This window comes from Acipenser ruthenus, chromosome 28 (assembly GCF_902713425.1).
Source record: "Acipenser ruthenus chromosome 28, fAciRut3.2 maternal haplotype, whole genome shotgun sequence".
Taxonomy (NCBI): Eukaryota; Metazoa; Chordata; class Actinopteri; order Acipenseriformes; family Acipenseridae; genus Acipenser; species Acipenser ruthenus.
Window position 1 is genome coordinate 14,330,503 of NC_081216.1, and position 22,635 is coordinate 14,353,137.

At 40.2% G+C, this 22,635-nt stretch overlaps 1 protein-coding gene across 1 annotated transcript in view; it reads right to left on the minus strand.

The window, feature by feature from the left end:
• Positions 1–324: 324 nt before the first annotated feature.
• Positions 325–22,635, minus strand: part of LOC117435090 (tripartite motif-containing protein 44-like) — a 28,111-nt gene continuing 5,800 nt past the window's right edge. Inside the window, exons 3-5 of the mRNA XM_034906704.2 lie at positions 22,084–22,323; positions 20,077–20,096; positions 325–733 (exon numbers count right to left, since the gene is read on the minus strand). Of these exons, the coding sequence (XP_034762595.2) occupies positions 673–733; positions 20,077–20,096; positions 22,084–22,323 (321 nt within the window). The 3' untranslated portion in view covers positions 325–672. The remainder of the gene's footprint in view (positions 734–20,076; positions 20,097–22,083; positions 22,324–22,635) is intronic.

Genomic DNA, 22,635 nt, shown 5'->3' on the forward strand with positions numbered 1-22,635 from the left:
ATAAAGGCTGTAATGTATATAGAGGTGTGTGTATATGTGTGTGGCTGTTTGTTCAGGGGTAGGGGGCCTGCAAATGTATGCTTTCCTAGGGCCCAGTGATAAGAACATAAGAACATAAGGACATAAGAAAGTTTACAAATGAGAGGAGGCCATTCAGCCCATCTTGCTTGTTTGGTTGTTAATAGCTTATTGATCCCAGAATCTCATCAAACAGCTACTTGAAGGATCCCAGGGTTAATCCGGCCCTGGATACACAATGAACATTCATAGAATAATACAGGAATTACAAAAATGAGGACAGCAGAACAGCCCACAAGCCCCCGAAAAGGTTAAACGTTTATTTAACAAGTATGATATAAACTAGAGAGAATGACTTTTCTTAGGTCAAGCTCCACATCTGCTTAGTAAAGCGATGTAATTTGGAACAGTGTGAATGCCTGTCATTGGATTAGAATGAATGACTAAAGATAGATTCCAAATTGAAAAGAAAAATTCACTGAGCAGCATCGAATTTAAAAAGGTTATTCCATGCTAGATCTCTCAACGCTTGTGTAAACAATATTAAATAACCCATTAAAATTCAGAGAGTATTCCTTAAAGGTGTAAGAATCTTTAGCTATGAAGCAGGGAGCAGCAGTGGCTCCAGGGCACAGAGGAGGGCGTGGCTCTGTGTTAGGGGGCGTGGTTTGATGCTGATCCTGCGCTGCCTGGGGGGTCATGCCGTGACTCCTTCCTGTTGGACAAATCAGAACAAAATGAGCAAACTTTAACTTCATTTATTTAATTAAGAATAACAGCAACACTACCAATATGTATCAATAGAAACACTAACCAAATCATTTCATAAATCTTATCTGTCATGCAAATGTTTTCATTATATAGGTCTCAAATGTGCAGTCTTGAAAGAAACACAGATTTCATTTGACTTTATGAAGCAAAATGAGTTAATTATATAGGGTGATGCAAAACCTTTGGCCATAGCTGTACACTGGGTTAAAGAAAGTGTTCTTGTTTTGCCTCATGGGAGTCTGTTCCTGCTTTATTTCCAAGGTCATTTTACCCCAGCAGTGTCTTGGGGTGCATAGCATGTCAGTCATTAGAGGAATCAGAGCCATGAATATATTCTATAATCTCATTGTGTTTTCCCTGTGATATGAGTTTATTAGTGAAGCACATACTATGAACTCACTCTGATATCTAGGCTGTTATTGAAAGAGTCCACACAGCAGAAAATCAGCTGACCTATTCAACCTTCCATGACTCTAACCTTATTTATTTGTCAGCCGGCACACTGACCTTGTCCTTGGATACAATAACATGCCATGTATATAGTACCATACCAGTTTCAATTATATATCATCCTTCATGAATGATTCATTACTTTACAGACTAATAAATTAAGAAAAGCGCAAGAATGCTGGCTAAGCAGAGGTTTCAGGAAGAAAATTGCTTCAACACTCAAGAAGAACCTGACACTGAATTCCAATGTAGGGGCACAAGAGCTAAACCCCCTGGTGTCAGAGATTTGTAATCTGCTCATCGCAAAGTTCAGATCACTCAAATAGACCAGACCAATAGCCAACACTTTAAATGAGGTTAAATGCACCTGGCTGTTAGGGTCCGCTGAAGAATGATGAAGAGAAACAGTCTCTGCTGAATTTCACCTGTTGCTCCCTGTGGAATCCCCAGCAAAGACCAACAACTTCGCAATCCAGGAAGCTGCACTCCCCTGACTGTATGACTCAAGATGGACACCACGCAGCCGTGTCTTTACCAGGTGAGCCACTAGGGATCCTCTTTGAGGTCCCAGTTTTAAGATCATTTTCAGAGTGAGCCAGTTGTTGTTTAGGTGGATATTTGACTACCCCTCACAGGTGTAGGTGCACTTTAACAGGGTCACAGACAGGCCCTTCCTCTAGCAGGGAGATGCACCTTACAGGGTTACAGACATGCTGCTCAGCTGAGGACTCGCTTCACTGGCATGTCTGTCAGCGAGGATGAGAAGCTGTCTTCTGGTAAAGACTGACAAGCCCAGATGTCAACCAGTACAGTGCTGGTCGTACATACAAAATTGAATATATTGAATATTTTTTAACAGGATTTATCACATGTTTGTGGGTGTTCTAATGTAAAATCATTTTTCATAAGTCCATGGTCAGCTCTTGAGAGGAAATTAATCTCGCAGGGGCTTTGTTCAATCAGCAAATTGATTCAAAACATTACAGTTCATCAGCTTGATGTAACCACTGTAGATTCTAAAGTAGAAGAAACAGAATATGGTCACATTTTAGTCCATTTTAAAAACATCTTTAGAAGTGTAATTAAATAAATCGATAAACGATTATTATTACAACATACATATATATATAACCAAGGGAATCACCTCGTCACACCCATGTGCTCCTCCAATCCTACAACCAAGGGAATCGCTTCGTCACACCCATGTGCTCCTCCAATCCTATAACCAAGGGAATCGCCTCATCACACCCATGTGCTCATGTAATCCTATAACCAAGGGAATCGCCTCGTCACACCCATGTGCTCCTCCAATCCTACAACAAAGGGAATCGCCACATCACACCCATGTGCTCCTCCAATCCTATAACCAAGGGAATCGCCTCGTCACACCCATGTGCTCCTCCAATCCTACAACAAAGGGAATCGCCACATCACACCCATGTGCTCCTCCAATCCTATAACCAAGGGAATCGCCTCGTCACACCCATGTGCTCCTCCAATCCTACAACCAAGGGAATCGCCTCGTCACAACCATGTGCTCCTCCAATCCTATAACCAAAGCAATCGCCTCGTCACACCCATGTGCTCATGTAATCCTACAACCAAGGGAATCGCCTCGTCACACCCATGTGCTCCTCCAATCCTATAACCAAGGGAATTGCCTCGTCACACCCATGCACTCCTCCAATCCTACAACCAAGGGAATCGCCTCGTCACACCCATGTGCTCCTCCAATCCTATAACCAAGGGAATCGCCTCGTCACACCCATGCGCTCCTCCAATCCTACAACCAAGGGAATCGCCTCATCACACCCATGCGCTCCTCCAATCCTATAACCAAGGGCATAGCCTCGTCACACCCATGTGCTCCTCCAATCCTATAACCAAGGGAATCGCCTTGTCACACCCATGTGCTCCTCCAATCCTACAACCAAGGGAATCGCCTCGTCACACCCATGCGCTCCTCCAATCCTACAACCAAGGGAATTGCCTCGTCACACCCATGCGCTCCTCCAATCCTACAACCAAGGCAATTGCCTTGTCACACCCATGAGGCCAGCACTGCAGCTTGTAGGTTCTGCTTTAGTGTGGTCAAGAGAAACAGTCTCCCTAACCTGCCCCAGAGCCAACAAAATGTTTACTGTGTGAAGAACATCAATGTTGCACTGTTAGAACGCATACTTGCGCTCCCTTCACTGTATGATTCAGCCTGCATATCAAATGGCTTTTACCAGGTGAGACACACACGGACCCCTTTATTACAACCTTTTCAAGTCATGTTATAAAGTAATTTAAAGGTTTCTTGTAAACCTATTAGTTACATTTTTTTCTACACAGGGAAAACAGTTTGTGTGGAAAGACCAATAACCCATTCTGGACACACAATATATTTTCCAATGCCTGTGTCTCCTATGCCAGGTGTTTCTCCCATGAACTTTATTACATGAATAAAAAATATCATATATGGTTAATTAATAAACCACAATTATGAGACAAGCATAGTGATTAACACTGCATTCACAGTACAATTTAAGACCATGCTATGTTTCAGTGAGCTTTATGAATGGCAGCTAAATCCTGTCTCAGACTGAATATGACAACTGTTAGTTTATGATGACTGCAAACTACAGACAGGAGCAGCAGCTTATACAAAGTACATTGACATGTGCCTTTCTGACCATTTCACTAGATCATATCCACATCAATGTGAAGTGTTCCAACACAACCATATACAGTAAGTACTGCACCAGTTGGAAAATACAGTGACTATAATAAGTAAACATGATGAGATAATAAAAATGGGTTTGATCCCCATGATGGAGGTTAAATGGAATGGAGACCAGCACACCAAGAAAGCTCACTATAAATCTGGTACAGGGACATGGGAGCACCTGGAAGTTAAAGAGATTTAAATAGAAACTCTTTCTGCTGCCTTGCAACTCCGACAACAATGTGACATCATCCTCCAGCAAATATTAAGATAATCCATCACTTGGGTAGAACAGATGGTGCTCCACATGTGGGCGTCTAACGCATCTGTTTGTAACACACAGCAATGTAGTAATCAAGATGGTGGAACACATAATGAACAGAGTTGTGAGACACAGACAGAAATTGCAGAGAAAAGGTGCTGTGTTATTATTGAAAAGGAGCTATGCTATTATATTGCACCATTGAAAAGAAGCTGACCCCAGAGAGTTCCACATATGTTGTCCACTGGAGGAGCATGCTGGTGGTCACAGGTTCAGGTTTTTAATTTTAATGGAATTGTAGCTAAAAAAATATTCCTTACCTATTTTGCACTTCAATTAGCTGCAACGTTCTCATGTGCAGTTTTGACATCAACACGTTATAGCAAACATGTATTTTCATTTTAACATGATATGTTACTACTTCTCTCCCCTTTTCACAGTTTATTGTTACATTTGCACTTCCTTTGGTTCATAGCACTGTATGTTACTGGCTGAAAGCATGTCAGCCAATAAGTTAAGCAGATGATTGGTTATTGACAGAAAAGAAGCAATTGGAAGGGTGAGGACAATTTCACCCTAGCAAGTACACCACCATTTGAAAGCACTGATATCGTACAGAGTTTTCTTTACCATATGTAGGACCCGATATCATGTTTTGAAAGAAAAGTACATGTTTACAATAATTGTTTCTTTCAAAACTGGATATTTGAGACGTATAATAACGAATGGAATGCACAACAAGGATGATTTATGGAATTAAATTCTTAGCTGCAGTCCCTTTTAAGGTATACCATTAGGGAATTTAAAAACAGATTTGAACTCCGGTCTCCAGAGTAGCTAATTAGTAAGCTGGCTGAATGACAAGAGCCTTAAAAAAAGGATTCCTAATAAATAAGAGCAGTGAGCAGTACGTTTTCTTTCAGCAGCAGTCTTGTAGATAAAATCATAAGGACAGAAAAGCTGTCTTCTCCCTGGCTGTTCTGCTCTTTCTTTGAGATTGCATCTGTCATTACTGAGGCAAACCTAAGAGATGCTTTCAGCAAGCTACATTCATGGGAATCTTACATGCTTATCTACCTTATTCTATTAGAAAATCTTGATCCATTTGCATTGCTAATGTTACAGAGTCAGTTTTACAGATTTCACATACAATATTTATATAGAATGTGCTTTTAAACCGGTTCAGTGGTCTGCGCTTGCTGTTTTGAGACCATACTTATCCTCTATATCTGCATTCCCATTGCAACAGGGCGGAGACTGGGCGTGAACTGGCGACACCACACACCGCAGACTCGTCTGCATTCATGGTTATAGAGCTTTTAACCACATCTCACCGACAGGGGACATAATCTGCAACATAACACTGCATGCTGCTCCTTAAAATGCAGCAATAGTTCACATAGGATGACGAGTGGCATGTCTTATCTTGTAGGGGGCTGCGTTTTGCAGTTTTAAGCCATGACAGTGTTACTAAATCAAGGATGTGCAGGATTCCAATTGCTTCACTATATGTGTATTATAGAGAGGGAGTTATTTTATTTTGTATTTTAGTCAGATGTGTGTTGTTATGTGTCCCGTGTGCCCCCCACCTCCTCCCCCGTTTATAACGCTCTTCGGTTATAACGCTCATATTGTGTGTCCCCCGAGACCCGCGTTACAGCGAGGGAGCACTGTGTAATTTATGTGTGCCATTATTTTAAATTGTTACTGCCAGCAATTCAAAACTGCAGCTGACACTTGCCTTACAGATTAATTCACAACAATAACCAGTTATTTTTGTCAGGCACTTTGAAGTTTCTCTGCATGAGAAATGAGAGCGTGTTTTTTTTTAGTTTTAGTCTCTTTTTTCTCTTCATCTGTTGTACTGTATCCAAAACAAAACAGCCACCAATGTAACCTTTTCCATACTGGAGTGCTAACCCTGCAACCTCTCACAGGAATATACAGGGCTCCCCTTTATAACGCTGTAGTCAGGAGCCATAGTTAAGAGACTGCGCCATTTGCCATGGAATATGTTATGAATATTTAGTATAAATAGATTTGGTTAGTCTGCCGTTTCGAGTGGTGTCTGCCACACTGTCTGTAAAGCAGTCTTTCTTTATTGTACGTCTTCACTGTTGAAAATGAAGTGCCTTCACACTTAACACACAAACATACATGCACAGCAATGACGACATTATAAGTAATTATAAAACTGTTTGAACACTTGCTTTCTACCTGCTAAATTGGCTGTTGAAATTCTGAACACAGGTCTATGTTACTGTAAACTCACGGTTGTGATCTTCATATACATACAGCTCTTGCTAATTTATTTTTTAAACAAAAAGTGGGCTTCCACCTTTAAAAATGATGAATACAGTGCTCCCCTTCATAACGCTGTAGTCGGGAGCCACAGTTAAGACACTGTGCTATTTGTGTTCCGCCTTATAACGAGAATACTAGTGTTAGTGTAATGGCATTATGGGGCGGGAGCCATGACCGTACCGCCTTATAACCTGTTCCACAGTATAAAGGATTGCCTTATCAAGGGAGAGCACTGTAATAATATACTCAAGGCCCTTTTCCTGTGTTTACTGATCTTTACAGAAGCATTTCAGGTTTTACAAAACCTATACTGTAAGTCTGTATTTGCTGATGTTCATCTCAAATTTGGCCCACTCAAGCATGTGAAAATACTGATTTCCACCAAGAAAATCCATTATATATACAGTATATAAAGAAAGTATTGAGTCACTGTAGAAAAATACCATTGTAAACTTTTGAGGGTCTGTGCAGACAAAAAGCATACATTTAGAGATTTTAGATACCAGACAATATTCAATTGATCTTAATTTATGGCAGATATTAAAACAGCCAGCACTAAATATTAAATTAGGACCATACCAGGCATTTTACTTTAATAGACAACAATACATTAATTAGACACAAAGCCACTGTTAGAGATGCTGTTATGAAAGTCCACCACCTTTTAGACCAATTGAATAGATCCCATAGAGCTTTTGAACAATTTTCAAAACCTTATTATAGTAACTTTGAACTAAACTCACCGGACTCCATTAAAGGGTATTGTGAAACAGATGCATGTTGAAAGTTTGTACTCATTAAGGGGTATGGTTTGGAAAAAGGTTGTAATCATCGCAAAAGCCCACATACCATCAAGAGAGAACCACACTGGAGATGACAAACGCCCTGAGCTCCCATGGAAGAGCCCTTATAAACAATTCCCATAATAAAGCACAGAAAAGTGTTATGAAGCACAATGCAAAGCCCACAGGGGTAAGGTAAAGCATATTAAAAAATATAACAAACCATGGGAAGCTACGGCAAAGTCATACAGTATTATAACCATGGGAATAGCAGGAGGAAACTGCAACATTGCTGTGCAAAATTACTGTGGTAAACGTTTATAAGGGATAAGGTGAATATAAACAGACTACTCTGATGGCAGGCCAGTCATCCTCTTTTGTTCATTTACATTCTGTGTGATTTAAACAGCATTCCTGGCCATGAAGCGATGCATTGTTGACACAGCCAGCATGCCTGCCTACCTCTACCCAAACTCTTGTATACTCCTGCTTGCTTCATTAAAGATGTTACCAAGGTGCCAATGCAAGCTGTTATAGCGTGTTTCCATAGCAACCTTGGATATTGGGTAGAAACGGACTAAATAAGGCCCCAAGAGCCCATTGTGCAATAATTCACTGCAGCGTCTAAACTTGCCAGGAGTACTAAAGAACAAAAGTGACAGCAGTACCTGTGAAAAAAGGACTGACAGCACAGATGACTGAAGCCCTCTCTCCGTCTGATCCACACACAATGAGAAATATTTTAAAGAAGTGGGGCTAGCAGTATAGGAGCTTCAGTTCTCCAGTGACTTTTACAAGACCTAAATCATCCTAATACTGTACAGTTCCTAAAATATGTGATCTGTGTGTACAGGCTATGCTGCTATATTAAAGATACAAAACCAGTGAGATACCACTTCACTGTCAAGGTGGTTTATGTCTAGCTTTAAAATGTGTTTGCACATTAGGAACATGTGCACATTTAGAATCTGTCTCAATACACTGAGCAATGCAGTAGTCTCAAAAATGCATCAGCATGCTTCTTAATCAGAGCTGTTAAACCTTTTGAAATAAAAAAACATTCAACTGTAGCATACAATAGTGAAAGCTCTAGTATGATTGAGGAAGCATGGCGAAATAGTTTTCCCTCCAGGATTTATGATGAGCAGGGAAGGGTTTTGCAGGGTGGGCTCCATGGTAGTGGTAGGTGGAGGTGGGTGCATTAATCAGTTAGATGGGCAGGGAAGGGTTTTGCAGGGTGGGCTCCATGGTAGTGGTAGGTGGAGGTGGGTGCATTGATCAGTTAGATGTGCAGGGAAGGGTTTTGCAGGGTGGGCTTCATGGTAGTGGTAGGTGGAGGTGGGTGCATTAATCAGTTAGATGGGCAGGGAAGGGTTTTGCAGGGTGGGCTCCATGGTAGTGGTAGGTGGAGGTGGGTGCATTAATCAGTTAGATGGGCAGGGAAGGGTTTTGCAGGGTGGGCTCCATGGTAGTGGTAGGTGGAGGTGGGTGCATTGATCAGTTAGATGGGCAGGGAAGGCTTTTGCAGGGTGGACTCCATGCTAGTGGTAGGTGGAGGTGGGTGCATTGATCAGTTAGATGGGCAGGGAAGGGGTTTGCAGGGTGGGCTCCATGTTAGTGGTAGGTGGACCTAGGATTTCCAAACCGCTTCTTATACACTGCAGGCAAGGGATCTGGGGTTTTTACTGCCAGGTAAATAGAGTCCTATATGTCAGCGCATATGACGTGTTTTAATTTGTGCTTCAGTCTGGATAAGCATCAGAGTTCTGCCCAGCCCTGTGAATCAGTACTCCCTCTCCAGGCCTGTCTGTTCTACCTGTGCTTCTCTCACTTTGCCAACACAATCAGAAACAGCATCGGAGAGAGAAGAGCTAGATCAACCTCCTCATACAGAAATAACTTATATTTTACATATATTAACAGCAATGTTTGTGAAGGATGGCTTTTTATGGTGACATCAGACCATGAAGAGAGACTCAGTTCTGGCAGGTAGGATGCTCTGCTTTCTGTTTTCACTCACGTTCCTCGTTCTCACTCCCTGAACACCCAACCCCTAGTGAGAGCTTATTAACCATTCAATCGAGTCCGGGCACAGTCTGCATGTGAACTGATTTGGCAGTTCTTACTATAAGATTGGCTGCAAAGACACCATGGCTAACCAATGACTGGATAATGTTTTGTTGAGTCGATTTTTTTTATTGTGCATAGGCTGCCTAGTAACTGTAATATTACTTGTGTAATAGAAAATAAAAAATGACTCGTTGTTATTATCTCCGAGTCATGGAGCCTGAATGTTTGAGTCTTTTTCGGCCGTGACTCGAGTCCGAGTCCTGGACTCGAGTCCTACAAGTCTGATAAGCAGACAAGTCCCGGCACAGCTGCTAAAAAGGAGCACAGTGTTCGCAGTGGAGAACGGGGAGTGAGAGGAGAAATAATAAATAAAAAATATAACAATTGCTTCTCATGCTGGAAGGACCAGCACAATACTTGTTTAGGGGTGTGTCGACTGTTTTGTTTGTCTATATTGACCATGTGTGCCGTTTATTTGGATTGTTTCTGTTTTGTTAAAATGGTTATTTTAATAAATACGAGCGCCGAAAGTGTTCTTACCCCAGTACCCCAGTGTATCTTCCTGGTCTGTGACGTCACACCACCCAGCCAACCTGCTACACTTGTCATGACGCACGTGCATCAACATATGAAATGAACTGAATAAGTAAGAGAAAAGCAATAGGCAAGTGTATGTTAATAAACTATAACAATAAAGTAACTGTCAAACTAAATTATCACAGCACTCCTCCACGTGTTAAAAAAATGCAGCAGCAATATACAAGACGTGTACATTATTTAACAGAATGGTGAAGAAGCTCACCAGAACAGGAAACATCAAATTGCTCTGCGACTTGTGTCTGATTCAGGTTTTTTTCAAGAGCTTGAACAATTTCCAACTTTTCGTAGCAAGAGAAACAGCTGTGCATTTTGCTGTTGTTTATTTTGTAGTGATGAGGTGCACTCATGGAAATCAGAATACAAAACAAAGCAATGATATGACGGGCGTTCTGGAAAGATTTAATAAACCAATCGGTGCCAAGCGAAGTTCCTGTTCCTTTAGCCAGAGCATTTACAATGGGAAAAATCAGGCAAAGTGTTCCTATACATGGAGACTACAGTGTATATATAGATATATATATATATATATATATATATATATATATATATACAGTATCCTGGTGTAAACACAGAAGGGAAGTATGTAGAAGAGAGTGTAGAGCAGAGAAAAAGTAAGATGAATTATACACCAGGATAGCTAAAGCTTTGGTGTGCTGCTTTGTTTACAATGCTTTTAAAAGTCCCTTTCTCTGTGATGTGCTATCTGTCTATTCCCCATTCTTTTTCTATCCCTTTCCTTATCCCCTTATCCATATCATAATGTGCAGGGCATTCATTTTTTTTATTAGTATTTATTTAGTTTTATTTAGTTAGTGACCAATTATTATTTTTATTTATTTTCCCCTAATTTGGAATGCCCAATTATGTTTTTTCTCCTCACCGCAGCGAGTTCCCACACAGCACAGACGTTCTGAGGGCGTGTGAGCATCCTCAGGTCTCACAAACCTAAAGCCAGAATCACTTTTACAACGAGCAATCGCAGAGCCCTGCCTCTTAGTCACTCTCAATGTGCTCAGTGTCTGGCCAGTAGGGTTTGCTGTTGCATGATGAGGAGAAGCAATCCCTGCCGGTTTCCCATCCTCACCCTCTGGGAGCATCAGAGCCAATGAGACACCCTCCTTTGGGGTCCCCAGCAAAGTTCGGCCTCTTTGCACAGCCCAGACGCGAACCAGCGCTGTCCAAGCTGTGTGACTCATCCTGTGGTCCCAGCAGCAGCGCTTAAACTGGATGTGCCACTCTGGGACCCTGGGCATTACATTTTAACGAGTCTGTTTTGATGTTTTTAAAGTCTTTCAGCTTTGAATAAATGAAACACAGCTGGTATGAAGATTTTGCTAGCAGGATAAAAATAATTATTATTTTCAGTATTGGGGAGCTGAGCTAAGTCTCGTAATCAGCAAGTGCTTGGAGTGTGTTGTGAGGGATTTTCTTCCAGGCATAGGGAAGCTATTTTTTATTTTAAAACTACACCTTCATATTTCTGAATCTTTTACTGAGCTCATTAAACGATGGACACAAGCGAATCATAGAGCTGTCTCATCACAGCTCACTAGTAGATCTAAGACACATATTGTGTAGCACACACTCTTATAGGCATGTAACCATTTCTTTTGAATTTTTTGTATATTTAGTACTCATGAAAGTAGTGAGATAATCCACTAGCTACAGTCAGGAATTGTTCCAGCAGGAAGCCTGTCTGAAACACATTGAATATGCTCAGGAGAGCTGTTACAAACAGCACCTCCACCTGCAAAATCACAGGTGAAATCCCCATTCCACAAACAGCAGGTTTCATAGAGACCTGAGAGACATTTAAATTGGGCATGTCGGTGGACAAGCTGGCTAAAGTCACCTCAAAGTTTACAAACAGTTTGCTTCTCAACTATTATTCCTGTGAACTTCTAATTCCTTAGTAGCCACTCAAACAGGCAGACTAGATCCCACAAGTCAATCTCAGAGCGCTTAGATGATCATTGGAAGGAAATGGAATACAAACGGCTGCAGCTCTGGCACAAACAACAGGCATATCAACGTCAGTCAGCTGCATTTAAGCCAGCAAGCCGACACTGGAGGGAGAAAAAAGTTGGCAACCCAAATGCTGCATGAATGGGAAATATTTTGGAACAATTTTTTTTAGAAGAATCTTGGTTCTGTCATTTCACAGATATTGGATGCATTTTTGTTGGCCAAATGCCCTTCAGCCAACAGCAAAGTGAGAAGGCTGCTTTAAACTGGTGATCTGGGAAGCCATTTGGATCCCTGGCCATAGAAACATATTATCCATAAAGAGTTCATTATTGCAACAGCAAGCATGGAGTTTTGCCGGTGCTTGACAAACATTAGATGTTACCTAGGGCACAGTGTGCATGGAAGATGGTTCCTCATCTCACTGGGCTTGCTCAGTCCCCCTCCAGAGAGAAAGAGGTGTAGAACAAGCCAATCCCTGACTTGAACAATAGAACATGCATGGTTTATAACAGACTTGAAGTGCAGAAGGTAATCTCCCAAGCCTAGAAATCCAGCTGATCCAGTCAAGGAGGAGTGGAGCAACGTTCCTCAAGAATGCATAGCTACATTTATCTACAGGATGCTACATTGAGGGCAACAGCTTCACCTTTATGTTACCAGAACAATACTTTACTTCCTATTTTATAGTGACAATGTTAAAGAAATATGCACTGGAGCTCAGGCATATAGTGGAAAACCATTGTCCCTGAAGGGAGTATAGTGTCTGACAGGGGAGGACTATATTGTCCCCTGGAGGACACTATATCAACACGAGGGGAAAAGCTTTCCACAAAACCCAAACTATCCAGTCCATATATGTTTATTAAACCTTGAAAGACAGCTTCATCTCGGTTAGTTTGCCGAACTGTAGCTCAGAACTCTCGCAGGAGGTGGGTCTTGAGGCTCGTATTTCTCCACATCTTTATGTCTTTGTTTTTATTACAATCTTACTGCTTTTTCTAATAACAGTATTTGATACAACCACTCATCTCAAGAGACCAAATAGCACTCTAGAGGTAAATGAGAAAGAGAGGGACTTAGTAAAACTGGATTTCATACTGACATCATAGTAGGCTAGTGAGTTAGAAGACTGGGTGGTTAAAACTGAGGACTGGGAGAGAAGGAATGGAGAGCCTTTTCATAAATAGTGCATGAACATTAAGGTTGATCCAACTCAGTCTTTCTCAGAAGATTAGTTATGCAACATACAGTATATCTATAAATTTATATCAAGTTCTAATTCATGAATGGAATCATGAACTGGGCATTGAGAACATCTAAGAACAAATTGACTTATTGTGTCAGATTCATGCTTTTAAAGTTCAAAACTGATCTTGTGAACTGTTGATAAATAATAACTAAAAAAAGGTTTATGAGGAATATGACCTCATTGCTGCAAATAATTCTGGTGTCATAAATAGACATTCTTCAGTATATTGTTGGGGAGCACGTTTAGGGTCTCATCTTAAAATACCTGCTTGGCCAGATTTTGTTTAAATGATTTTCATATTTTAAACCTATTAGTAAATAAAATAATAATAATGGATATAAAGTAGACAGTGGACGGCAATACCAGTGAAATAACAGAAATGAACACAAATAAATAAATAAGTCTAAAGAAAAAGTAAAGACCTTGGTATGTGTGATTTACTGCCATATACCGTGAGAGAAGACATGTCATTGATCATATTTATGTCAATAGCTCATTGTTCATTTCGCTGCAAAAGTATCTTGTCGTCTGATGAAAACAGCACATTGGACCTGGTGTGTAGCTGCCTTAAGAATGGTATTATTGTCATTACTTGCACCCCAGTACCTCTTTCTGTGCGAATTGATCACTACTCAGAAGAGTGTGTGGGTCTTATTTTCAAACCCTTTGTTGACTGGGCACCCACAGACAGGGGTTAATTGGCGTTTATATTCCTACATTGTACAGGAGAATCAGCTGTTAAATTGAGTAGAAATTGTGTTCAATTGTTTATATTAATTTTTTTTAAAAAACTCCTTTTGGTTGAATTTAAAGGGGTCTCTTATTGAAGAGCAGTGGAAATGCATTGTCTAATAAAGAATCTATGTAGAATCTATGAATCTATGCAGTTGTGTGACAAAATGACCAATGGTCATGCAAAAATTCACACGCAAAAATTGCTCTTCAGCACTTTTATTTGTAAATAAGAAAATAAAATAAACAAACTACAAAGGTAACCTCCCATCAGGTCTTTGAAGCATTTAAAATGAAAACCATTACTGTGAGAGGAATTCAATCTTTTGCAGTCTTTTCTGAAATACACTTGTCCGATGGAAGTGACACGTTAATAATGAATTATTGGTGGGATGCTGTAGTGTGGTGTGTAATTCCAGTTGGGGCTCATGTGCCCAGCCAGTTCAGTCTCCACAGGGAATGTAAATATTGAATCTCTTCTGCCAGCTTAGGTTACTAAAATACAGCCCTTTATCCACTCCCTGAACACAACCCCTCACCTCTGAAATACAGCCCTTTATCCACTCCCTGAACACAACCCCTCGCCTCTGAAATACAGCCCTTTATCCACTCCCTGAACACAACCCCTCACCTCTGAAATACAGCCCTTTATCCACTCCCTGAACACAACCCCTCACCTCTGAAATACAGCCCTTTATCCACTCCCTGAACACAACCCCTCACCTCTGAAATACAGCCCTTTATCCACTCCCTGAACACAACCCCTCACCTCTGAAATACAGCCCTTTATCCACTCCCTGAACACAACCCCTCACCTCTGAAATACAGCCCTTTATCCACTCCCTGAACACCCCCTCGTCTCAAGGAGGTAATAGGAGAGTAATGACAGGAGGGCTGTTAATGACCTTGTGCCCTCCACAGAGGGACACCTTGATGACATCCAAGTGTTGACAGGCCTCAAACTAACACCACCACAGACCCTTATACCACACTGCAGCCAAGTCCCACAGCATTACCACTAGACCACAAGGCTGCCCAGTCACACAGAATTTGCGCTAGGCCACACTGTGTCCCACTCCACTAGCTCTACTGACCTGCTAATCTCTGTGTTGTATAGATTTGAAATGAGTTAGGCTGCTCTGAAAGCTCCCTGAAGTGCCAGACCGTGAAATGTAATAACCTGTAATAAGAACTGGGCACTCTGAAGGGTCCTGTAATGAATTCACTGTGATATCCGTCCAGCCTCAGCTTAATAAACATCAAGAGCTTCACAATAATTAGAGTGCCAGTCTCAGGGAGATATTACCATATTAGTCATCTGAAAGGAAAGAGTGCTCCTGCTCCTTGGGCAGACCGCCCAGCTGCACCGGCTCACTTGAAGTCTTGTTAAATTCTGAGATCTGGTACTACAGGGCCTTTTCTGAAAAGCTCTCTTTTAACAACTACATAGATTATTAAAGTATGCTCTTTTATATAAATGTAATCAATTTAAACAATGTCTACCCAGTTTTACAGCTGATTTTCTTCCTGTACCATGTAGGAATGTAAAGGCCAGCAAAGCCCTTTCTGAAGGGCCCTCAGCCAAGATCGGCAACTTGACACGCCCAGGATTTGTTGTCATACTGATAGTGCTCATCTTGAATTTACAGCCGTGGCAGGGGAATGTACTGTATGCTTGTAAAGTGCAGTAAATGGACAGAGAACAGTGGTTTGACAACTGTAGCCGAGCTGCATTTAACAACCATTGCAAATGAATGTTGAGATTCTAGTTATAGTGCAGTTAAACAAAGCAGTGGGAAAACTAAAGTATTACACACCACACACTGTAATATTGACAGTCCAAGTAAATCAATAAACAGTTACAGAGTTTTAAAAAAGCAAAAAACCAACAAAGCCATTCAACAGTAAAGACTGGTTAAGACACTTCAGCAAAATGACAAGACAGAGACTGAGCTTGAAGAATTATATTTCAATCCAGGAAAATAGATTCTGAAAACAAGTTGTTACAGCTTGGAAGGCATTAGACCAAACCGTCGGAGCAGGTGGCCATTCTAATCTGAAATTCAACATTTTGTAAAAAAATATTGTGAGATAATAGATGGTAACCGGGCTTGCTGGAGGGAGGTTTCCTTTGCTGCAGTAGAAATATAAATACTATATTATAGGCGGTAGGTTTTGAGAAACTGAGCAGCTGTCTCACTGATCCTCATTTATACACTTGTCAAGCTTAATTGGAAATCAATTAACCAATTCAGCTTGACCATACAGGTTTTAAAGTTCCCAATCAGGTCAGATATACTGTATCTTAGTCCAGTCACATTCGCTCATAACTGGCTAGTCTGAATGTTGGAGAACTAGTTACAATGCAAGGGTTTGTACCCCAAATCCCTGTCCCAATACACAATACATACAGTATTTATAATATTTATAACAGGGAGGCTGGGCACGAACCGGCGACCCCGCACACCACAAGTGAGGCGGGCTTGTCTGTATTTGTGGTTATAAAGCGTTTAACCTTATCTCACCAACAGGGGGCAGCTAACAAGGGTGCTGAATAGAAGCTGGTGTAGCAGCACCTGAGGGCTTCAAACCACTCATGTGCAGTTGCTTTTCTCTTTCGTAGTGCTACCACATTGTGTGGTATATCCTGTTGGTCCATGTTAGCGATTATTATCATTTACACTGTAAATGGTTTTGTAGAGAATCTAGCTCGTAAGGATTATTAGCTGTGTCTCGTGGAATTTCAGTTTGAACTATTAATGTATTTAAGACTAAAAGTGGATATTTAGAACTGTGGAATGGTTAGACCTGCATTGTGTGGAATTTGTAAATTACTTCTTTTTAGAATTGTCTTTCCGGGTATAAATAAATAAATGGCCGTTAGAGTAGCTTTTTGTCAAGCTTTAAAAAATAATAGCATGTCTACTTAATGTAGCTTTTAACCTTTGCCATTGCTTTACTTTTTTACTTCAGAGCCCCCCTTAAGTGATATGAAAAACAAATGCTCCTTGTTATAATTTCTAGCAGATTAAGTGTTTCAGAGGTTTACTGTGGTAATGTTAAATCTTTGCTTCTTGAAGTAAATTAGCCACCCACTCATCAGAAACATCCCACGGGCAGAACAGGATCTCGGTTTGGCTTGTTGCCTTGAATTCATTTACAAGGCATATTCCATTGAGCAGTGTTCATCTATAGGCAGCTAGGTGTACTATTGCTGCACAAGATTTGCATACTGTAGATTCTGCTTGCAAAGCACATTCCTATACTGCAACTACAACTGGAAACATAGGAAGAGGAACTGTGCACCCTGCAGGTCGCATATCGAGGGCTTTTCTTTTAACTTTCATTTATAGTACATTATAAAATGCTGCTCTCTGATTGGTCAATCACACGTTGCACTGAAACATTTCACAACATCACCACGGCTGGAGTCCCATCACAAAATATAAAAAATGTAATATTAATCCGCTAAAGGACAAACAAAGACAAAAAGGAGATGGGAAAATAGAAGAAAACTGGGACTCCATGACTCCTTTATAATAATACAACCGTTTAAAAAAAAAACAGATGAGTCATGAAAAAGATATGCAACACAAGCAATCAATAAAAAGAAAAATCGAAACTCCCACACTGAAACAAACAAAAAAGAAATAGTGCAATGAGGACTTTAATAATCCACTCAGACCTGTACTTTCACTACAGAAATACAAAATGCCTGAAAACCAGTAAATAATGTTTATAACAGGTCACAAAAAATAAGGCATCCATCAGAAGCTACTGACAAGCGAGCCATGAAACATATAAATAGTGCCTTATCCTTACTGGCAGTGACAGTGAACGTTAGGTTATTATCATAACCCTGGTTCGCTGAAATAGAAATGTAACCATTACATAATGGGTAATAACCTCTTTAAGAACCGAAACCTGAATCAAATATAACATAAGTGTTGAAAAGAATGCAAAAGGCATTCTTGCTATGTAAAAAATACCATTAAAATTAAAATTAAAATACACATTTAACATAATGTGTGCACCTTTTAAATAGGAACATGTGAGATCTGCAAAGTGGTGGTAATCCATACTATGCAAAATACTTGAATGATTACCACAGCGGTTCCTCAAATATTATCAATTTTTGACCAATGCAGAACCGCTGGGTGGGGCATTTTGTTCCTAACCCCCCCAAAATGGATTACTGCAATGGTGACTGAAAAATAATGTCAGTCTCTATTACAGAACCAGGAAGCCATGGGGTCCGTCATCTGGTCCTTGTTATACTAAAAGGCTACAGTTCCAGTACTTCCTTTTTCATTGTGAGAAACTGTGACTCAGTAAAATAAGTCTCAGAGAGATGGAGGGATGGAGGGTGGCAGATTCACATGAGAAACAGGCATACCTTCCCAACACCCTTGGAGATTTCCTCACACAGCACAGGCTGTACACTGGCTACAACGCATCACCATTGATTTCTGGAGCTTTCTAGCACCTTAAGGATTAAAGGGTCTTCTCAACCTTATAATTTGGTACAAAACAAATACATTATGTATGGGAAACACAACTGGAATAAGTTTGAAATAAATTGATATTGTGAAGGTTTTTGAAACTCATATTTATCACCTTAAACTGGTCTTCCAGTCTTCTCAATGAATATACATCTGCTCAGCTTTTGCAGCATAATTATTAGATGAGATCTCACAAGATAAGCACCTAACCATTCAGCAATCATGTCCAGGAAATATCATGGAAAATGATGGGGCTGGCACAGCTTCACAACAAATGCAAACACTGGTTTAAATCAAGAGTATTCGCCCTTGTGCCCTGCAATCAGCTTTCCCTTCTTTATTATTTATGTAATCTGCTACCATTTCAAATCCTACAGTCCTCAATTATTATTATTATTATTATTTGAATCCTTTAGAGCCTTACATACCAATACTACAGAGACATTAAAATAATAACAAAATGTTGTTCAAATCTCCCACCACTGCAGGGAGCAAATACTAGTAAACTAAAGTACTGTACACGTATACTGTACTGTAAATTCCATAGCCCATCATCATCTGTTCCGCTGGGCTCCCTTCCAACATTTGTTGTGCGGGACACATCGAAAATGAACGAACGAGAAGAAGCCATTAGGCCCATCTAAACTCATCTGGTACTGAGTAGTTGATGTCAAGTTTGCTCTAAAGGATCGGAGTGATCCTGCCTCAACAACATGACTAGGTAACCCATTCCATCCCCTCACCACTCTCTGTGTGAAGAAGTGTCTCCTTCAACAACATGGCTAGGTAACCCATTCCATCCACTCACCACTCTGTGTGAAGAAGTGTCTCCTATCCTCTGTCCTGAGACTCTCTCTCCATTTAATTTCCAGCAGTGTCTCTGGTCTTGGTTTCTGTACTGCGCTTAAAGTCCTGGTTGGGGTGAACTATGTCAAGTCCCCCCTAATTCTTCTTTGTTCTTTGATAAATAGATTATTTAGGATAATTCCTTTAAACTCTGGGATTATTCTGCTTATTCTTCATTTAACTCGAGGGCCGCAGTGTACTATGTGACAGAAAAGTACGAAGTACAGTCTCACCAGTGCATTATACAACCTTGTGATAACCTCCTGGATTTGCAGTCTAACCTTTTGACTATATACCCAAGCATTATGTTACATACTGTAACAGGAATGTAGAACAAAGGGCGTTAAACTAATACAATATCCTGCCATTACCTGTCTTATTACACACATGTTTCATTTAAATGTATATCTTGGTGTTTATTTTTTTCCATAATTTTATTCACATAAATTATACTGACCTTACTTGACCTTTTAAAAATTAAATGATATTCTCAGCAGAGCTAATATATTTTGAAGGATGTAGAGTTAATAGTGCAGGTAAGATGGAATTATTTTGAAAGCTATAACAAGGTTTTTTAACACCACATTTAGTTCTGATATTTTACATAAATCACTTACTTGTTGTTCCTTCAAAAGGCTTCTGACTAACACACTATTAAACATGTGGGCCAGCATCTAGCTCTAATTAATTTTAGCAGGAACATGTGCTAAATTGCTGTCTCTCAGCTATATTCTGTGTGTGATAGGCAATAAATTAAACTTTACTGGATGTATTTGAAGGTTGTGGGTAAAATATATATACTTTCTCCTTACCTCAGCGTTGTCATCATATCCTGTAAAAAAGAAAAACAGAAAAGTGTGTCATTTTGATTGCTACAAAGAAAGGGGAGGAGGGGTGAAACAAATAAGTTATTTTTGTATGCAGTCTAACAGTTGGATGGTCACCTGTTTGATATAGCATGTGTTTCTTTTAAAACTGCACATTTGTGCAAAACAGGTGCATTTATGGAATTATTTTGTTAGCTACAATTACTTCAAGTTAAAGATCTGTCACCTGGGCAAACAAACTCAGATAACTAAACACAACTATTGACCACAAGAGGGCGCTTGTCACAGTTTACCCAGTGCTGTCCAAGGAAAACGTGTTGCTCTTGTGGAAAGACACCAAACACATAGCGTGTCCTCCCAGGGATCAATTCTAATCAGGGAAAACAGATACAAAATAAACTGACAGCTATTGCCCTTTAAAGGTTAACTACTTTCATTAGACTCTGATTAACAAGAGACTTGTTCTGTAGACACACAAGCTGCCTCTGTGTCTCTGTGCACTAAACAAAAACTCGCTGGCTTCCAGCATGTAGTGGTCATAAATGTCACCTGTGAGCTTTGCTATTGCTCAAGGAAGAAAAAAAAAGTATGAAATAGGAATCTCCTTTTTACACTCAAATAATATAGTAAAATCTTATTTTAAGAATATCAAAATATGTAATTAATAAAATACCAATAAAAATAGTTCAATTTGCAGGTATTTGCATCTCTTCCAATACTGTATAACAAAATCACCTCAAAACAAAAGGACCTTTCAGATCGGCTGAAAGAACTGAATCTATTTAGCCTACTACAAAGAAGAATTAGGGGGGCATGATTGTAGTCTTTAAAATCATAAAAAGAGTTGACACAGTTAACACAAACCAATACTTTAAGAGCAGCATAGAAACATGAATGTGAGGACACGTGAAAATTCAATGGCGATAGACAACTTCTTCACACAGACAGTGGTGAGGGCATGGAATGGGCTACCCAGTCATGTTGTTGAGGCAGAATCACTTGGCTCCTTTAAGACCCAACTTGACAACATTTTGAGATCAATCAGCTTCTAGGAACAGGACAGGGTTAGACATTCTGAACGGCCTGTTCTCGTTTGTTATTGTTCAATATTCCTACTGTGTCTGTTTTCTCCTTTCTGATCATTCAGGCTGCCATCTTTATTTTCATGTTTAAGTTCTCTGAAAAGACCAGCATCTCCATCCTGGTTCATTAGTCTGCCCAGGATACTGTCAGAACCATAAGAGAAGCCTTGGCCAATGAGAAGCTGCCATTATTGTCTGTTCACGCACACTCTCCATTCTTTGTAAGTACAGCTGTATTTAAAGTAATAGCAGCTAACAAAATAGTTACATCATTGATCTAAACCACACACACATATTCACTATACAGGCCTCAAACATGCAGTTTTGAAATAAACAAATATTTTAGCAAACATATCTGGTCCTACACTAAGTTAAAGAAATCTGTTTTTGCAAGACATGTGTTTGCCTTGCACTTTCTTGGTCCTTTTACTCAGAGGGTGAATTGAACCTACACCTTCACTGGCTTGTTTCCTGTCAACAACCAATCAGCTGCTTCCCCAATTGACTGACATGCTATCAGTCAGTAAGATCCTTTTATCCAGAAGACACTGCTGGGGTGAAATGACCCAGGAAGTAAAGCAGTAACAGACTTCCTGGAAGATGTCTGTTTTAAAATGAAAATACATGTTTGCTGAAACGTGTTTGCATATTTGAGATCTAAGTAGCTAAGAAGTACAAAATGGGTAAATAATTACTGTATTTTGTTTGCTACAAATTACTTTAATCACTAACATATAAAACATTAAACAAACAAATGCCTGTGAGGATACTGAAAAGGACCTTTAGTTGAAAGTTAGTATTTCTAATTAATTGTTTTATAGCAATGATAAGAGAGAATGAGAAAGAGCACAGATAAGGGATAGTGAACACTACTTAGGGTTTGCTAGACTGGTTTGTGAAGGCTGCTTACCGCTGGGTTAGGTTCTTCCCCGTGGTCAATGGCACTGAGCTTCTTGGTAATCTCAGCCATCTCTTCTTTCAGCTTCTCTGTCTGGGCACTGATCTCTGCCATCTTCTCGGCTGTCTGAGATATTGCTACCGCCTCCTTCAGGTCGACAAGGTGCAGTGCACGCTTCTCCTCCAGCAGCACCAGCCGATGCAGTTCATCAAACTGCCCGTGAACGAAGGCCTGCAGCGCCTCTGTCCCCATCTGACACAAAGAGACATGTTTGGGGGTTTTTCTAGACATATTTTTCATAATTTTTTATTTCTAATATTAGAATCTGCAGAACCTCCCTTATGGTTATACTATGCATTTAGCATAGTTTACCATGCTTTGCCATGTTTGTAATATGCTTTACCATTCCTCTCAGGGCTTTACAATGTTTTATCTATGCTTTAACATGCTTTCGCTATGTTTTTTTTTACACTTTTACCATGGTAAATGTACATAAGGGCTGTAGGGCACAGCTATGTTCCAGCATTTGGAATTCCTCATCAAGCAGACAAGAGTGTTGGACTA